The sequence below is a fragment of the Colius striatus genome, chromosome 4 (assembly GCF_028858725.1).
Source record: "Colius striatus isolate bColStr4 chromosome 4, bColStr4.1.hap1, whole genome shotgun sequence".
Lineage (NCBI taxonomy): Eukaryota > Metazoa > Chordata > Aves > Coliiformes > Coliidae > Colius > Colius striatus.
Window position 1 is genome coordinate 64559425 of NC_084762.1, and position 19792 is coordinate 64579216.

At 36.3% G+C, this 19792-nt stretch overlaps 1 protein-coding gene across 6 annotated transcripts in view; it reads right to left on the bottom strand.

Moving 5' to 3' along the window:
- JPH1 (junctophilin 1) overlaps positions 1 to 19792 on the bottom strand; it is an 85812-nt gene that overhangs the window by 19554 nt on the left and 46466 nt on the right. For 5 of the 6 annotated variants that reach the window (XM_061995914.1, XM_061995913.1, XM_061995911.1 and 2 more), the window contains exon 3: positions 9997 to 10115. In XM_061995914.1, coding sequence (XP_061851898.1) covers positions 9997 to 10115 — 119 coding nt within the window. Of the gene's footprint in view, positions 1 to 4902; positions 4981 to 9996; positions 10116 to 19792 lie in introns of those variants that run through there. The other variant, XM_061995915.1, reaches the window with a different exon arrangement.

The window sequence follows — 19792 nt, forward strand, 5'->3', positions numbered from 1 at the left end:
TACATTACATAGCTGTGACATTTGCAAAACAGGGAAAAAACGCTATAATTGTATCTGCACAGTAGATTACAGTGCATAGGCCCTTATACTTTTGGATTCAGCACCATTAGAAAAATATAACAGATTTATCATACCTGAGATAAAGCGGCACTATGAGTGCTGCACAGCTCTCTAACATCTCACTGGGACATCAGCTTACGGGCACTGCTCACGACCAGCAGTCCTAATTATGGCTTGCTTTACTTACCCTAAGCCTCTGTTGTAAGTACTGACAAAACTTCCCAAAATATTTGACAAGATTATATGGTGTTACTTATGGCTCCTGTATGTACGACAGGCTTCATTTTTCAAGGCTAGATAAAATATACACATTGTGTTTAACGCGAATGCTCCCAGATAAAAAACGCACATACTATAATCTACTTGAATGCTTCTGAGTCTACAGGCTGCTTAATATGAGATAAATGAGAAGCTAAGGTTTTAGCTTCTTCACATAAAATCTAGAGCCTACTTTTCTTCAGCCGAGCTGCGCTGGGGCATGAGAGAGACTGAAACCTAGTGTCAGTGTACGGTTTACTCCTATTATTAAGAACAGTACATGAACCTCTCTCTGATCATGGGAAATTTGAAAAGTATAAAAAAATCCAGTGGAAAATTAGCAAACATTAACTGCAGCAGTAATGCTCTTTAAGGTCCCTTATATCTATCATAAAGGATGGGCAGAAGTGAAAAGCTGGAATTCTGTTATCATAACTGCATATTCTCTGAAAATATGATTTTTATATATATAAAGAAACGGTTAATGTGGCATAATAGCTGCCTTTATCCAGCAGAATCCACACTCTATGTTTCTCCTAGCATGTCCATTTATTTCTGATACGAAGATGCCCAAAGTTACACACAATACTTCAGACTCAGTGTCACTGGGATCATGCAGACACACGGATCATTACACTTCTTCTCCATGACGTGTTGCTTCTGTATATACAGCCTGGAAGATTATTAGCTGCTTCTCCTGACATATCACATTTCAAGTGCATGGCTATGATCCTGCTCCATGGGAGTTTAGCAGCTGACCTCAAGAGGAGCAGGTTCGTATCTTATCTCCAACTGGCTGAGTCTGTCAAGCCCTAAGGAATTCTCATAGAACTTCTGAGGAGCAAGTCACTGTCCTCAGTTTAAATACTAGGTGTGACAATTCTGTAAAATAGCTTGCATCTGGGGAGTGATCACTGTTTCCTGCAAATGGTAGCACCTACTTTCAGCTATACGTGGAATGTTAATAAAAAATTTGGTTTTCATCTAGAAACATAGAATTGTTTCGGTTCAAAAAGACATTGAGTCCAACCACAAGCTGGCATTGCCATGTCCACCACTAAACCATGTCCCTAAGTGCCACATCTACACACCTTTTAAATATCTCCAGGAATGGTGACTTCCCTGAGCATTCTGATCGAATGCTTGATAACCCTTTTGGTGAAGAAATGTTTCCCAATATCCAATCTAAACCTCCACTGGTGCAACTTGAGGCAATTTCCTCTTGTCCTATCACTCGTTACACATTTTCTCTGTTCCAGCTTCTGTTTGCAAAATACTGCTTCATTACCTGCTGTGCACAATATCGTACAGCTATGCAACGCATTACCCATGGTATTTGGCAATTCATTAGTGAAGAGTCATATATGATTACCAACTTCCTTTTAACTCTCAGGCTTCTCTCTCCCTGTCATTTTTCACTTTCATTTGTTATTTTTTTTTCCCCATCAACAACCTCCAGTATCCCTATTGCACTCAGACAGGAAACTGAAACACATTTGATTGCCACTGCAGAACTTGGTATCATATACTGAGAATCATAGAATCACAGAATGGTACGGTTAGAAAGGACCTCCAGAGATCATCTAGTCGCAGGTTCACCTAGAATTTAAATGATTTTAAACAAAAATTTTTAATGTCCAACTCTCAAGGTCCATCTGTCCACATATGCAGATTTACATAGATATTAGAAATTACTGAAATTACATTAGTTGTTTTGCTGACATGGATCAACCAGCTAGTCTGCAACTAGTTCCACAAGCAACTTGATATAACCACAACATAATGTGATTTAGGTATTTTAGGAGGAGAAAAATTAATTCCTAGCTGTCAGATGCTTTTCAATACAATGGTATTGCTCTTTATTAAATTTAATAACTAAGTGAAATATTTGCCAAACCTCATCTAACTTTTGGCTCTTTTAAAATCCTTATTTGACAAAGAAACAGTGCCTATACTGTTCTCCTCTGAACAGTCTTCCACTAAAGAAAACAACAGAGCCTAAGAAATGCACTCAGGTTGCATATCCTTGGGTTCTAGATGTCAGCACATCTTATGCCTTTGGAATATGTGTTAATAAGGCTCAAAACTGGACAGACATGAAATGTACGTGTGCCACTGAACAACTGAAATTACATTTGAATGACTTAGATGGGCAAAGTAAAATGGAAACAACTTGACAGTTTTAGACTCCACCAATTCTAGTCACAGATTTAGACATGCATTACTGCCTTCACTTAAACTCCAGATATTTCAAAGTGATTTGTCATTATAACGTTACATTTCACTTTTTTAGAAGTCTCCTTTATCTTCTTGTGTTTATGGAAAAACCACTTGAAATTGTGAACTTGAAAGACGCAAAAGCAGGATTAAAATAGACACAAAATTCACTGTTGTTTAAAATTCATGGTTTAATGATTTTTATTGGAGGGCAGAGAATTAGCTTAGTGTGTTTCAATATTCAGAAACAGTATTCATTAAGCTGCATTGCACTTCTAGCAAAATTAGTTTCTCGTATCTATCAATGGAATCAGTTAAGAATCTTAAGAATCTGAAGTGGGCTAACAGAACTGACTTCTGCACTGTAAATGCCAGAACTATACAAATAAAACAATGACTTTAATTTTGGTAAAACTAGGGTATGTGATCTGCTTAGTTTTTCATTGTATTCTGGCTTCTTTCCCAACAAAAGATCTTTCTTGATCTTTTGTACTTTAGGAGGAACCCCAATCATCGTGCCACTTACCATTCTGACATCACATGATATAGTTTCTTCCCTTTTACCTCTGTGCTCAAAGTTTTAATTTCTAAATTCTAAGTTTGCAATATCCATTCATGGCTTCGCTTCTCCAAAGCTATCCCTTTATGCTTGACAGTTTGGCTATTGCTCCTGACAAAATATATTCTGCTCTCATCTGCTACTTTTTGAGGAGCTTCTGCTGATTTAGTAATATCTCAGTATTGGTACTTTGATCTCATCTTCCTTTGATACAGCTGGCCATTCTTCTCCTCTGGAACAATTATGCTCTGTTAACGTCCATGATTAATCCTTTTATTTCCCATTCATTTTTCATTAACTTTTAAACTATATTTTCAAGAAAGATAATCTCAGATTACTTTGTTCTTGGTCTCTCTACCTTCTTTTTTTACAATCTTAATCCTGTTTAATCTCACCATACAAAATACATTCAACTACCAATTCCACGTTGGCAGTGTTTCAGCTCCAGGTTTGCCTCCTGTTCATATTATGATCTCAGTGAAAAACTGTTAAAAGATTAATAAGTAGAAAACTTCACCTCCTCCAAAGTTTCAGCATGATCTTTTACATCCTACTGAACAATGTGACATTACATTACTCAAGTCTATAATCTGAATAACATCTTTCCTTTTCAGATCTCCCTCTACACTCTCTCATATATAAGTTTTGCAGACTTGCTTGCAATAAAATCCTGCGTACATTAGTCATATATTTCTTTGGCCTTGACAAATGTAGAATGCAGTTGCAAAGATTATTTTTCTCTAATGTTTTACCCTTTCCTCTGGAATACATCTCTCATTCCCTATTCCTATAAAAACAACAGAAAGCATTAGACTAGTCCACAGCAAGCATTACATGCTTATAGTCAAGTAGTGCAAGGCTCTGTAACTAGCACGGCTGTAGATATGTGCTAATATAACTCATATCACATGTTAAAAAAGTAGCATGAGGGACCTAACTTTTCTCAACATAATTTAAGCCTCCACTACTATAAAATCCTTTCAAAATAAATCACCATATTCTAATGAATTAAACTAGCACTATAAGGAAAGTTCTTACAGTACAGACCTTGTTAGTTGAATTTCAACATGGAACAAGTATTTATGATGCAGTTATAAATAGGATTTAAAATGGAAATGTTGACAATACTCCCATGTGATAGATCCTACGTCATCTTGTCCTTGGCTGATGGACAACATGAAAGACCAATGCAGAAATTTACTGGAGCAGGCCAACAGTGGGCAGGCTCTCTGTCCTGGAAGGAATGGCTCTTTTTGGGAACAACTGAACAATTCTGAACAGAAGAAAAGAAGCAATTGAATGTCCTCTTTCTCTCAGTTATACTTGTAATTAACACTCCCATGGTGGTACCTCATATAGGCATACCTAGGCTAGAATTCAAGAAGCTACTTCAAGGTAGCAACGTAGCCAATACAGTGCTGAAGCTAGTCCAGGCTAGCTGCCCCACCACTTAGCTAGCTTTGTAGTCCTATCTGGTAGCCTTTAATAGGCAGTCACAAATTGTATCTAGATGCAAATTAACTAGCTCAGTACTTAATGGAAGCCTGTGAAAATTATAGTGATTGTTAACAGCTCTGTCTTTCTGCAGGAAACTAGTTCTCCATTATTAGTTTTAAAATTTGCTCAAAACTAATTATGTACTTTTTTTTTTTCCCCTAAGCAAATCATTTGATTATGTGACTCAAAAACATCTTGGAGAGACTGATAAAGCATTCTGAAGAATTAAGACTTCTCCTTTGCAACCTCTCATTCCTCTGCCTTTTCCCAAGCACGCTCTCTTGTCTCAGATGCATACAGGAATTCTGCAGAGTGGGTTGAGCCAGTATGTGTGTACGGCCATGGGGCAGGATGGGTGCACACTGTCGGCAAGCTGGATGGGCTTCACACTGGGCAAGAGAAAAGAGTGTAAGGAGGGAGCACCTGTACCTAGGGCTTGGCAACACTGGTGATAAATTTGGAAGTCAAGTTGTGACAACAGCTATAAAAATAAATCCAAGAATGAGAATAAAGCTTGAAACTGATGTATTTTATTTTAGCACATCTTCTTTGATTGCTAGATACAAGAGAAGTGCCTTATGATACTTCTATAGGCTCTGGCTTCTCCAGAAAGAGGATGTAAGCAATAAACTGTAGAGAAAAGATGCCACAGCAAGAATCCTGACAACAGTTGTGTGAAGACGATGAAGCCGTATGTTGAATAATTTCAGGAAATGAACAGGGTCTTGCATGACTAAGAATAACTCGTGAGCTTCCATATGCTTTAAGGCACAAACTGATGGCATGGCTGGTAACTCTAATCAGGCAAAATGCTCATTGTAATTGGCTTTTAAAAGAAAAATATCTAGCCTGGTCCACATGCATTTAACCAGTACATTCCAGTTAATTAGTAGCAGGAAGAAATCTCTCTTTCCTGTCCATATGGAGTTTGCATTTTGTGAACTGGAGGATGTGGAGATGGTAGACAGAATGAAGATGGGAAGGATCTGTTTTCTTCTGAGGCTACAAACATCCACTACTGGTTGAAAGAGAATGCAAAATACAGTTGCTTTTCATGGTATTAAAGGCCACTAGAAATTGTAGCATCATGAGTTTAAAATGCATATTTCTGAAACTAGTGATGTTCAGCATGTTAATATTGATACTCTAACAGTAATCAAATATTACAGGAAAAAATACTGGTAAAACCTGGCAAATTCTTATTCTTTTCTCTTCTCATGTATTTCACCTAAAGAAATTCTGTCCATGTCTTCAAAGTGCCTTAACTGATAAACTGCTCCTTGATTTCTCTCATGTCTTGTTTAGGAGGTCAAAGGCTGGATGAAATGCTCTGGTGAGCCATGTATATTTGTTTGGCAGCTGGCTGACTTGACAAACAATCTGCCATAAGCCAATTTGGATCTAAATTTCCAGACATTAATTGCTCCATGGTAAAGTGCCCAGACTGCTCTTGCCTTGAAGCAAAGTAGTTTTACCCTTCTTTCACTTAATCAAAAGTTATTCATACAAAGTGAATGAAAGAGCAGCATCCATTTGCTGCAGGATACATGTGCACACAGACAATTATGGCTTAACTGTCCAGTCTGTCCAAGTTCATAATTTAGTATACCTCCTCATACTGTGTTTACAAGACTAAATCCTAGAGATGGCCTGTGGAATTTAGAATGAAAAGGTAAGTCAAAGCATCCATTAACCTTGTGCAGTACTAGAACAATAGTCCCCTTTTTCACTGAGTGTCAAAATCCTTTCTTTTCTGTTACACCTTTGATACAGCACTCCCGTTGGTCCTTTGCCTTTCTCTAGATTTCAACATGAAACACAAAACAGTGTTTACCGTTTTTCTCTAAGAAAAGACAATCTCAGACTGTCCCTGGATGACTCTCGTGAATGAGGATATGACTCAGGTTTCATTTGTTTCCTGTCCTGGTGTGCTCTCTTTTGAGACATCTACAAATGTAGTGATGCCTGGAGGAAACAAACAGGTCAGAGCTGGGAATTCTCAAAATTCATTTTATTTTGTGATTAAAAGGCTTGTAAAGCATGGCCTCTACAAAGACTGTAACATTTGTTAAATCTACAAAACATTTGGCCTTGTGGGTAGGGCTCTGCAAAGAAATACCATCCCCATAGCTATTAAATGCCTGCCAAATCTCTGCTACAGAAGGGTCTTGGAGTATCATGAACAAGCTTAGGGAAAACATCTCCCTGTAACCTTGTAAGTCCTTACACCATGGCACTGAGCTTTTCAATCATACTTGCTTTTCTTACATACAAATATTATGATAATCAATTACTGGGAAAGCTAGATCTCAAGTTTTCTATGGTGCTTCAATACTTGTGATTTGGACTGACATTATTATTCTTACCTGCTGGATGCTACTTTGCTTCCTACTACCTTGTTCTTCTTTCGATCTCCTTTGAAACTGCATTACAAAGCTAGAACTTCTTGGCAGCTTCTGATTAATGTGTTAATGAACATAAAATTGAAATGTGAGAGAAAGTAATGGGGAAGTAAGAACTGTCATGGTACGATGAGTGATGAATATTCACTGTAATCATAAATTGTGTGTAATACTAGGCTATATGGTCCAGAAGGTTGTTTTTTAAGAATAAGAAATTGAAGAGCTTTATCAAATGATTTGCAAAAATTTAAATAGACTTTGGTTGTAATGCAGATATCATTCATTAAGATGGAAAAAAAAAGCTAAACTCTTGTTTACAGAGAGATATTTGCATTTCACTTTTCTTTGTCTCTTTTTTTTTCAAGACACTTGTTGATAATACTACATACATTTATTTGTCGCTGACAGCGTGCTCACCTACCATACTATGCAGTTCAAGAAACTAGAGAAAAATTGCTCTTTCCCACAATAACTTACTTTCACGGCAATTTATCACAATGGAAAGCTTTCTCTTCATTAAAGTTTCAGAGGCTAAGATATAATACATATCATTACCTTTCAGTTAGCACTAACACAAACTTACAAAATAAACTTATAAAAAGCTCAAGCAACAGAAGAAAAAGAAGTTGCTATTAGTGAGCAATAATGGTCACCTTGTTTTCATTAAAACGTACAAAAAATGCTACTTGAAAAGTAGATATTTACTGCTGTCTGTCTGAGTTAATGTAAACACTTAAAAGTATTTACCTATTTCATTACCATAAATGACAAAAGCTAATGACACCATTGTACAGTAACTCATGGAATGACATTTGAGGAGTACTTAAAAAAGCAAGTACGTGTACAGGGGAGTCTCAAGGTTAACTGGTACCACTCTGAAAGAATGTGTCTGAAAAATGCACTGTGATCACTAAGGATGCAAAGTAACTTTTACACAATGTCATTAGGGGACTTGGACTAGATGATTTCTAAAGGTCCCTTCCAACCCCTACCATTCTATGAAAGGATCACAATGGTGTAGAAGTCTCATGTTTTGCTGCAGCTTATTTGGGATAACTGAAATATAGTTAACATCTTGGCGTCTTAAAGTAACTTAAAATATTTGTTCATCTTGAAAATGAAGAAGAAATTTAAAATGTAGACTCCAGGAAGTATTTATCTTTTGACAGGTGGCTAGCTAACTGATAAGGCATTTCTACACAAAGAATAGAGTAAGCAAACTTTGGCAAATGCTTTGTTACAACACTGTACAGATATAAAACTTAATTTGGGTAAGGGGCACAAACTCTTCCCTCCTGTAATTATAATAAGAATCCCACACCTTCTCTCCCCAAATTTCAGCCAATTTGTCAGCCAATTTGTCAACAATACTACTTCATGGCAGGAAGTAAAAAGATATCTAACAAATTCTTGATCTAGGGGATTTCCTGTTATCAAATTTCACTCCATCTGACTTTTGCATTTTCTCGTAAGTACTCTAGCCATTTCTTTATTTCAAGAGATGTGCAGCTTTGAAATACCTTCATTTGAAAGGTTTTAACTCCCTCTTACTTTCACTCTCCATCACACTTTTCTTTGACAAGGTCCCTGTTACTAGTTTTGTGCATGGCTAAGCTTACAACTTCTTAAGACTGACAAGATGAACTGCTGCTATAAACTGAGAGTCCATCAGTTGGTGGAAGTATGAAACAATATAAAAAGACTTTGGTATCATAAGAGTAACTAAATATAAGCCACTACAATTTCCATGAATGAAAGGTACATATTGACACCATTTTAAAGCTAATAAAGTCTTACTGTTGTAAACTGCTCTTTGCCTGCACTTCTGGACAGGTATATTGAAGAAAGATCAATTTATATGGGGATGTGTACAGGGGAAGTTTGCAACACTGGTAAGGGAAATTGAGATTTCAACATGTACAAGGTGACCAGTCTTTGACTTCACCACTAAATACATAAAAAAGAGTTCCCCAACCTTCCCAACCCCAAAACCTAGATTGCTCTCTGCAACTAAATACCTAGGAATAAAGAAAACCCAAATATTCCTTTAAGCTAACTGACAATAACAATTTAATAACAAGTTATACATAGCAGTCATTTATACTAAAAATTGAAGGAAACAGGTGGATTGTTAGAAAATGTAGAAGAATGTTGTTCTTCGATTTTATGGGTCATGCTATAAGCCTGCATCCAGCATATAGGTACATTTAAGAATAAATGGGTTTGTATCTGAAACAAGTATGTGCAGAAGGCATTGCTAAATGAAAATGAATCTCAGACTTAGAATCTGTATTAGCATACATGTGCACATAAGTCCTTGAAAAGAAGTAACAAGAGCAAAAATATTAGCCTCATGGAAAGATACTAGAATAACAAAGCAAAAGCCACTTTGCTTCCTTCTCTCACAAATTTCCAAACCACGTGACAGGTGAAAATGAATTGCCAATGTTTATATAGGTGACAGATTTAATTCTATGATACCTTGAGTAACATGATGTTCAACAGAACACTATCAGGCGTAACAGTTAGATTCCCTCAGAGGCTATGTATGTGTACTCGTATAGCACTCTGAGAATTCAGGCCTTAGCTAACCAAATCTCTCAAGAATTCCCTTGGACAGGTAAAAAGCTACAGATCTTTCTCCTAATAAACACATTACAGAAAAACCCTAAATTTCCATTATTTTCCCTGAAATTGGTCCCAAGTACTGTCCTATGTCTGTGTCAAACACTATCCTGAATAAGCTATTAATTTAAGGCAAAGTTTTATGCTTGATACTGACTTTTTAACACTCATCTGTTTTTATGCAAAGCAATAGCCACCAAATGATTATAAAATGAAAACAAAATCTTCCTGAGCAATGCACACTCTCCATGACTTACACATGACAATTGATTCTGTACAAATAACAACATTCAAAATGAAATTAACTTATTAACACAGAACCTTTTCACTGCAATAATAACAATAAAAAGCCACAAACTCCCTCCAATCTATAATTACCTGGTTGGTAGAAATTTGGTGAAAGTTCTCTGGCCACTGCTCTTGCAATATCACATTCCTGGCGAGCAGACTGAGCAGCTTGATCCGCAGCATCAGCTTTAGCTCTTGCATGTGCAGTTCTGTACAGAGTAGAAAATATTTATATGCAAAGGCATGTTTTTTGAATTGCATCAATAATATGAGAGCAAAGGACTCTTGTCCTCAGCTACCATATTGTATAGTGTGCGTATCAGTCAAAATATTTCAGAATCGAGGTGTTATTCCTCTCAGTTCTTCTGTCTTGCTCATCCTTGTGTCACATTTACTTGAAGGTACACAATTTACAGCCCAAGCTTATAATTAAAATCTCTAGATAGAAAAAAACACTAGTATCTGACTGAAATCAGGGATTATGATTTTAATATATGTTACCAGAACATGTACAGAAGTGTAGAGAGGTCAGATTGGGCCATGACTCTGACTCCTAAACAGGGGTCTGTGAGATAAGGATACATGGTTTTGAAGGGGACTGTGGAATACTCCTGCCTTTAAAACATTTCAGAGTTAGTGCTCAGTGCTGGGTGCCATGTGAAATTTTTTGAAGGGAAAAATTGAGTTATGTTGACCCAAAAACCTGAGAAATGTCTTCCAGGATCAGGTCATGTTGGAAATGATTGGGAGAGAAAATGTATTTGATACTTCAATAAGCATTTGTATAAATAGAGACTTAACAGTTTTAGATTCTTGTAACTCACTGAAATTCAAATCCAAAGCAATATGAAAAGGCAACTGTTATGAAGTCAAGACAACGGTTTGCAACACTTTCATAAAGTAATCTGCCCTCTGGTTCCACTTTTTTCCTTCTGCTGTTTCTTAAAAAGCCTCAAGAGCAGCTTGAGCAAGCATCTCTGATTCCAGACTGTGACTGAACAGTTCTGGTACTGAAGGATTGCATCACTGTTTGTCCCATCTTCCCTCCCCACTTCATTTTTTTTAAACAGTCATCTGTTTAAAAATTCCTGATGGCAGTGATCTCTCTGTGCCTCTGCAGCATTAGCACATAGCCTAGAGCTATGAAATAGTTCATTAGAACAGAGGGGAAGCTAAACATGGCAAACTGTCAGAGTTTTTTGAGCCCCTAGAGATATCAGTAACATTTCTAAACCAGCTATTTTAACTTTCACCATCTCAGGATTCTTCTCATGACATTCCAGTAGAAAACTGACACTTAATTAAAAAAGAAAAAAATTAGCTAGGTCAACAGCAGCAGCAACTTTTACCCCATGTGCCTGGTTACACTAATCAGCAGCAATCAAAAAAATGAACACTTTCAATGACTTTGCTGTAAAAAGTCAGTTTTATTTTCAAGGAATAAAGAAGACTTCTATGTGTTTCAGATGAAGCAAGAATTAAATGTTAGCATTAACCAAAATGAGCACCAAGAGATTAACAGTATGGCAGACTTTGCATTTCTAAAAGGATGTTTAATCCCGTAGGCTACTAGTATAAACACAGACATCAAAGAAACACATAGAGAGTTTCATCTGTGGTGCCTGAAGAAGATTTATTTAAGTTACATCCTCCCTAAAATGTGTGCAGTGATAAATGTTGAATGTTATTTCAAAGCTTAGCTTGTCATAATTTACTGGATAAATATCAGATCATGCTGTCTTCTTGCAGGTCCCTCTAGGGTCTCTGAGAAAAAAGGATAATGAGCAAATAAGCAGTAACACCTTCAACTTGTGCTCAGGATGGGGGAAAGAAACTGTTAATCAAAACAAATACACTCTATAATCCCATATGTGTTCTGTGCAGTTCATGAATGGTTGTGCGGTATGTGCTTCGTTAGTAACGGTAATCAAACCCATTCTTTCTCTATAATCATTATTTTCAATTAGATGAGCTATTCTTAGCTCCCGCATAATTATCTCTACATAGCATAAACTTAATGAAGCAATCCTAGCGTTGGAACATTGTTTTGTGAGACAATAATGTAGTCTGCACATAGATAAACTAGATACTGATCATCCTTTTGTGATGACTAGTCTCATATAAAAATTCTAATACAACTGCTATCACATTAAAACTTAATGTACTGAAATGATCAGCATCAGGATAGTACAGCTGTTTATTAATGTCTGTTAATTTTCTATATTATTATATCCAAAAAGCAAGGCATACATCCTGTCCCAACATGCAGTATCAATTAATTAAGGAATTAAATGGTGACATGAATAATAAGCTAGTGAAACTTTGTCTCACGAAGCTAGGCAAAGCAATGTGCAGCAAGAAGAAGCCAATGGAACAGAAGATAAATGAGCACTGCTTTCTTTGGCTGCTTGATCTCACCTTTTGTTTTCAACTTGCACTTCCCACTATTTTGCTACTTGTACTCTGTCAGGAGTTTCAGATCAGAACATGAGTGACTGTTCAGATGCTATCGCTGCCCAAGTATGTCTCAGCAACTGTGCTGAGTTTGGCTGGGATAGAGCTAATATTCTTTACGGCAGCTACTATGGGGTTATGTTTTGGATTTGTGCTGAAAAGAGTGTTGAAAACACAGGGGTGTTTTAGTTATTGCTGAGCAGTGCTTGTGCAGAGTTAGGGCCTTTTCTGCCTTTCACAGCACTTCATGAGTGGGCTGCATAAGGAGAGAGCATGGCTATGATAGCTGACCCCAAGTGACCAAAGCTATATCCCACACCACCTGATGTCACGCCCGGTATATAAAGCGGGTGGAAAAAAAAAGGAAGGACGGCTGTTTGGAGTGATGGCGTTTGCCTTGCCAGGTCATCTTTATGCGTGCCGTAGCCCTGCTGTCCTGGAGATGACTGGATACCTGCCTGCCCATGGGAAGTGGGGAATTAATTCCTTGGTTTGCTTTGCTTGCAAAGTGCAGCTTTTGTTTTACCTTTTGAATTGTCTTTATCTCAAACCATGAGTTTTCTCACTTTTACTCTTCTGATTATCTTCACCATCCCAGTGGGGGCGAGTGAGTGAACAGCTGTGTGGGGCTTAGTTGTTTGCTGGGGTTAAACCACAACAGCAACACATAAGCAGAGCCTCAGTGCTCTACTGTCACTGAGAAAGGATAAGGCAGAAAACCACTGCCTGTGTTCCTGAACAGGCCTTCCACCAGCCAAACGGATGTGTGTGTACGTGGCTGTGTTCCCTGATAGCCTTTTCAACAAGCATCAATGATTTGAAAAGAACAGGAGAAACTGGTGGAGTTGGGTGATTCTGTACAGCACACAAACACTGTGCTTCGACTGTGAACACCAGCTCTTCATTATTTGCAGTATTTGCTATTTATCACCTTGGCACTTGGATGCTTTACTGGTTAACTTAAGCAATGTGTACTTTATTATCTCTACAGGACATTCGTTTCACTCCCTGCACACTTAGTTGAAAATATTGGACTAAAAAATTTTTTCTGTTGTTCTTTATTTTCCTGGGGTTTTATATTCTAACTTTCACACCCATCTGTACGTTTTCCACACTACCTGCTTACAGTTACTGCTGTGTGGCACTACATTTTGTTTGTACTTGTTTTATTCTCCCTTGCACTTTGTACTTGTTTTATTGTCCCTTGCACTGACCTCCACCCTACCAGTGTTATTATCCCAGGTTATGGAGAAATATGTTAGATTGGAATGACAACATTTAAAAGGGAGAGCTATCAAAGCCGGGTAGCCTCACGAAAATATAATCCATTTGCTCCGTTTACACTTTACATAGTTTGGGAAAGCTGTCTTTAACTTTTGTTCCTGGAGTAATTTTGTCACTGTAAAGTCTTGAAGTTTTGTTTATTATCACTAATTATTCATGGAAGTTTAACTCTATGATATACTAAGTCAAAGTGACCCATATTTCAGTGACTACCATCTACTTGAGGATTGCTTTTTCCCCCGAGAGCTCTACATCTTGCCACAAGAAGAAATCTTTATGAGAACTTTTAAAAGAGAAAACAAAAAAAAGTCTCCTTTCCTCTACCCCAGCAAAGAAAAACACTGCAGTAAGCTTTGCGAGCTGTTCCACACATTCTCCAGGAAGGCTCAATTTGAAGTTTCAGCAGCAAAACAGAAACTACAATGGGAAGAAGGGATCAATCCACAGACCGCAAAGTGGGAAAATAATGAGTGACCTGCTTTACAATGCTGCATTAGGTTAACCCACAGCAAAGGACATTTAATGATTTTTCTTTTAGGTAAACAGGCCGTCTTTTGTAAAACTTCCTTCTCAGCACCTGTAACATAAAATACATGTTGCTAGCTTGTGAACTGACAGGTATTTAATCATCCTACAATAAATATTCAAAGTGATGTCTCAAAGGTGCTTGAAAACATTCAAACCAATATCAAAATACTAAAAAAATCCCCACAAATCATATTTGGAGGGACAATTTAGCTAATGAATCCACTTAGCTAATGAATCCACAGTGGTAGTAAATGCAATCAAGACAGAGATAATTAAGCTGTAAGTGGCAGGAATCAAACTGTACTTACATTAAAAAGGAGCCCACAACTATAGCTCATGCAGAGTGTTGGTACCAGGTGACAGCACATGAAGGCTCTATATTTACCAATCTCTGTCGTCAGTGAGCAAAGGTTGGACAACCAATGGCAATGAATAACTTTGCTATTAATTTTAGTTGGACTCATATCATGGTCTGATTTTTGAAAGAAGCCTAAGCTTTCTAGCCTCTAGGAAAACTGGTATTACTAGAGATATCTTTCTTTTCTGTATTTGGTTGAGTAAGTAAACATACACGTCACCTTAGCCACTCTAAGGAGATTACAAGCACAGAGTCAGAGACTTCTTCCAACCAGTATCCTCTTCAGCAATACTACAATCAGATTTCTATCTACTTATGTCTGAAAAGTGACTTGAAGGAAGAGTACTGAAGACTGAAGAGCTTAAATATTATCTAGCATTCTGTAGCAATAATGCTTACATATAATACCATGTGTTTGGAATACATTATGTAATGTTTATCTAAATTTAAACCCATTTAGAACTGTCTATTACCCTCCAGATTACTTAATATTTCCATGGTATCCTTCGACGTACTTGCAATGCTGCTTCATTCCCAGTCAACTAAAAATGTAAGCAACATATGTTTACTTTGTTTCATTTTTCAGCTTTTATTAAACACAGTGATTCCAGGAGTTTGCTTTATATTTCTTAAAATTATACAAATAATTTTCTATTTTCTGTTTGCCAAGTATATGAAACACAATTATGTTCCCATCAATTTATCCCAAGTTAATAATTTTAACAATGTTTTGTAATCACAGATTTCCATTTTAAAAATAAACCAGTAAAGGCTAAACCTCCATTAAGTTCTCAGAAATATATTTCACTAATAACAGCTATCAGTTTTGTCTGAGTAATATCACACATTGGGGATTACTACCCATATCATCCTTTTTGAAATTAGAATTCTATAAAATACAATCCCATCTTCCTAAACTCTAACATTCAGTGATTTTCCTAGACAGAAAAGAATAATCTGTTGGTTTTTTTCCAGCTAAGAAACTTTCCAACATTTTGACATTTCTTTCTATCTATTGAAGGCTCAATTCTGGATAACCATTGTCTGACAAAGTTGCTACAGATATCAATAGCATTTCCATGAAAAGGGAAGCTGGAGAGGAAGAAGAAAATGACAGAATGATTCTTTCGTAGTTTAATTTTCTTCTTGTCCCCATTTTATTTTTATATCAGAAGAAACTGAAAGTTCTCCTAAATAACAAATTAATCAAATGAAATACATCCTCAATTAAGAAGACTGAACTGAAAAACTCTCCAAAGTGCTTTACTTGATCAGTCTCCTTAGAGCTTTGACAGAGTTTCGTTTCAACCATCCACTCCTCCTTCAGGGGCTAACTTCACTAAGAAACTGGACTACTTTGGTACTACGAATAAAAGTCTCGTATAGTGAATCATAAACAGATCTAGTATGTGCACATTGATACATATCATATTACCTAATGGATTTTGCTTCTGAAAACTCCTCCTTCCAAGCCTATATCCATTCCTTATGGGTTTTTTTCAGTCATAACTCATATTAGAAGAACTAAAAAAATACCAAAAAGCTGAGGAAATTCCTTAAAACTGGCAAATGGCCAACTTGACTTCAGTACTTGGAAAAAATAAAATAGGTCTAACGACTGCTTAGCCAGATGTCAGTCCTGGGTGTAAATAACAGCATAAATACACTGGGTCTACACCTACAAAGATTTACAGGCTAATAGTATAGTATTACTATACAAAGAGTATTTTGTCAAACACTTCATACATATGTAAAGACTATGAGTCCTATACCTCATCTAGATTGCCTAGAGTCAACATATTTGGATTGTTTTCAGGGTTTCAGATTTTGTATCCTCTGGGAACATAATTAAACAACAGCATAAATTACATGGAATGAAAGCAGCACATCAAAATGGATTAAAAGCTAAAGCTCTGAAACATCTCAAAGCTTAATGCAGAAGAAAAGAAAAGGCTTGGCAGGTGCTTTTTATGCTAGGAATTGGTTTTTACTCCAGAGGTGTTTAATATTTTACTTTTACAATGTCTCAATAAAACATATGATAGAGTTGGCAGATCGCAACATTTCTGGGTTTGAAAAGACCCCAAGAGGACACTTAACTGTTACCTAAAGTTCAATGATAATAACTCTAGTACCCAGTGAGACAGAACACTTTGAAACAAAAAAATTAGCCAGTATGGGAGATTGTCATGGAAAGCAGCACAAAAGGAGCATCAGATCATGCTGGCTAATCCCTCATACTGAAGCAAAAGGAAGGGTTAATGTCATCTTTATACAGATAGAGATCAAAATCAAGTATAAACAGTAATTTCTTTCTGCTGTACTACATAATCCAGAATCCATAAAACCAGTAATGGAACAACGTCCATCTCATCTACAATTCAAGAAGGAAAAAGAATGTCAGAACCATAGAATAATTGAGGTTCTTGAAAGACAAGTGTTTTAACATGAACATCTTGAGCCTCAGATCTATTCACCGAAGAACATTCAGAAGCCACTCATGGTGTACACACAAATAACTGACAGTGGAAAATGGGGAAACCAAAATGGAGATGGCAAGTATTTCCAATAAATACAAAACTAGCTCAATGATTAGAAGATGACTTTGGACATAGGTAGCTTTGAAATGTTTTATGTATATTTTACAGAGAAAAAGATATATCTTTCTAAACGTTTAAAATGCTATTAGGCAGTGTACTAAAAGCCCTCTTTATTACTTTTTCTGAGAAAAAATTGACATTGTCTTTTTTTTTACAGGAAGTAAGATTAGATGATTTAGGAACTATTTACATTAAGTATTTCAGATATCCGACATAAGTGTTCTGATCATTTGATTGGAGGCGCCCCTCTTATTCCATTAAAAGTAAGAGACTTGAACTATTTACAGTTTGGTCATCTGATCTGTGTAGATGTGAGACGCCAGCAGTGGTAGGCATGAACATGTGCTTACAAATGTGTAACTGCCTTTATAGGAAACATAAATCTCTGTTTGTTGATGAATCAGTCGCCTTTTTATGCCAAGACTCAGAACCTGTTTGCATTCTCCATGACACCACCTCTGTGGTTCACATTAGAAAAATCAGAACTGCTCAGCAACTCAGGGGTGCCAAAGTTCATGTTTCTGTAACTTAGTCACATGTAGTTAACAGTTTGGAAATATTTAAGTTGAATGAAAGACAGTATCACCAAAAAAGTAGGTCTTTCTGAAAATTTATTTTTATACTTGAGATAAATTAGTTTAATTTCCCTGGTCTGTTTTTCAGTCCTTTGCTCTTGATCACCTGTTCGAAAAAAAAAAAAGACTCACATGCATATGTCTGAACTTCAAAGTGGTTTTAAATTGCTTTTAGGCATCACTAGAAAAGTTGGATTTACATGGCACTCTCCCTAACCTTAGGTGTCCCACTAGCCTGGCATTATTTATGTGCATGCCATATAATCTATCCCTGAATAATGGAGCTGGCTCTTCATATGATGTATTCAGTTTTATCCATCCATCTGGCAGGAGCTTGAATGAATGAAATTTTGCTTTCATATTGATTGTACTTGACCCTAGCAGTGGCACAGTCTTCAATTTCATCACGATGATCAGCATAATTTGAAGCAGAAAGCAAATTTTCCCATAGGGAAAAAAATATACGTTGGCCAAAACACATATATATACATATATATATATGTATACATATATATATATGTATATATATATATGTATATATATCATTTTCACAGTTTTTTTTCCTAATTTTTGCCAATGTTGACTCAGTGCCATTATCTTTCCATGTCACTAAGAGCCAAGTACATGTATAGAAAAGTATAAATCTTGATGTACATTTGTCTATCCTACTTTACAGGCAGACTATGTCCTATCTTACTTTATAGGATAGACTATAACCTATCCTATTTTATTACCAAGTCTCTTTAGCGAGCAATATTTTCTTCCAGTTCTCTGACCCCAAAATATTAATTCCTGCAAACAGGAGTTGTTTGGGTTTTTTTTAAGGGTAAAGGAGCGTCTGCAAATGATTTGTTGTTTCTGATTTCCAAAGCCAATTTTATTGGTTGACTGAAGAGAGCTTCTGAATCTAGCTGGAAGCATAAAAAAAATAGATGCACACTTGAGCTTCAGCTGCTCTTGATGACATAGTTAATAAAATTTAAAAAAAAGAGATAAAATTGTTTATCGACCCTTCATCATAAAATATGAGCTTCAAGGAAAAAGAATCCCATGTCATAAGGATTCTGTAGAGATGGCAAGCCTGCTCAATGAAATGAGAACATACGGACTATTGTCATCATTTGCTTAGAAAATTTCTAAGGGATGTTTAGTGCTTAGAAAATTTCTAAGGGATGTTTAGTGCATTGCACTTCGACCTGCCACATATTTTTTTTAAACTGTTCTCTACCTGGAACAAATGAAATAAAATAGAGGTGTGATAACTGCTATCATCAACAGCAATATCTGGCAGTTATTCTAGACTCTGCATGTAAGAAAGCAACAGTTCCCAGAGATACAACTAAAGGAAAAATAAGAACAGCTTACAGGAAGAGACTAGGAACTATATAAAAATGGATATTTTAAAAATTTAAAACAATATCTTAATATTAGTATTCTGCTGATTTTTACTACTTCCAATGAATTGTAAAAAAATGTAAATTGGAAAATACAAAATGTCAATTCTAGAAAACAATAAAATTTAAATTATTTTATGTGGGAATAATTCTAGTTAGAAAATCCTTGAAAGCCCTATTAATCGGTAAACTTATTCAGGAAAACTATGTCAAATGTCATCCTTGACAATGTCCGTGCTTCTTAATCTCTCCTGTATATTGAGTTGATGTGCTTTATAAGGAAAAGATTTTTTTTCAAATTTTAGAGCAAAGAAAGTTCAGTAACACAATGCTTGCATGAAAATTATATTACAGGAAATTACAGGAAAAAATGTGAAATCTTAGTTTAAATTTTGTGGGTTTTATTGGCTTCAAAAAATTAAGATAAGCTCCTCAGTCATAAATACTTCTAGGACCATGCTTCATGCTTTTCCTAAGTGACTTTGGCTGTCTTGTCACTTATTAGATTATTGTTCTAGTATCTGAATCCAAAGATTTAATTACTGTGCTTGACGGAGGAAAATATACCAAGACAAAAGTCATAACTATAGGCTTAGTAGCTTGGTGGTTATTTGTCTTTCTTTCAAAAACTGTAGCGCACACACATTTATTTCTGTCATTTCCTCAAAATAATAATAACAGTAGGGAATTGAA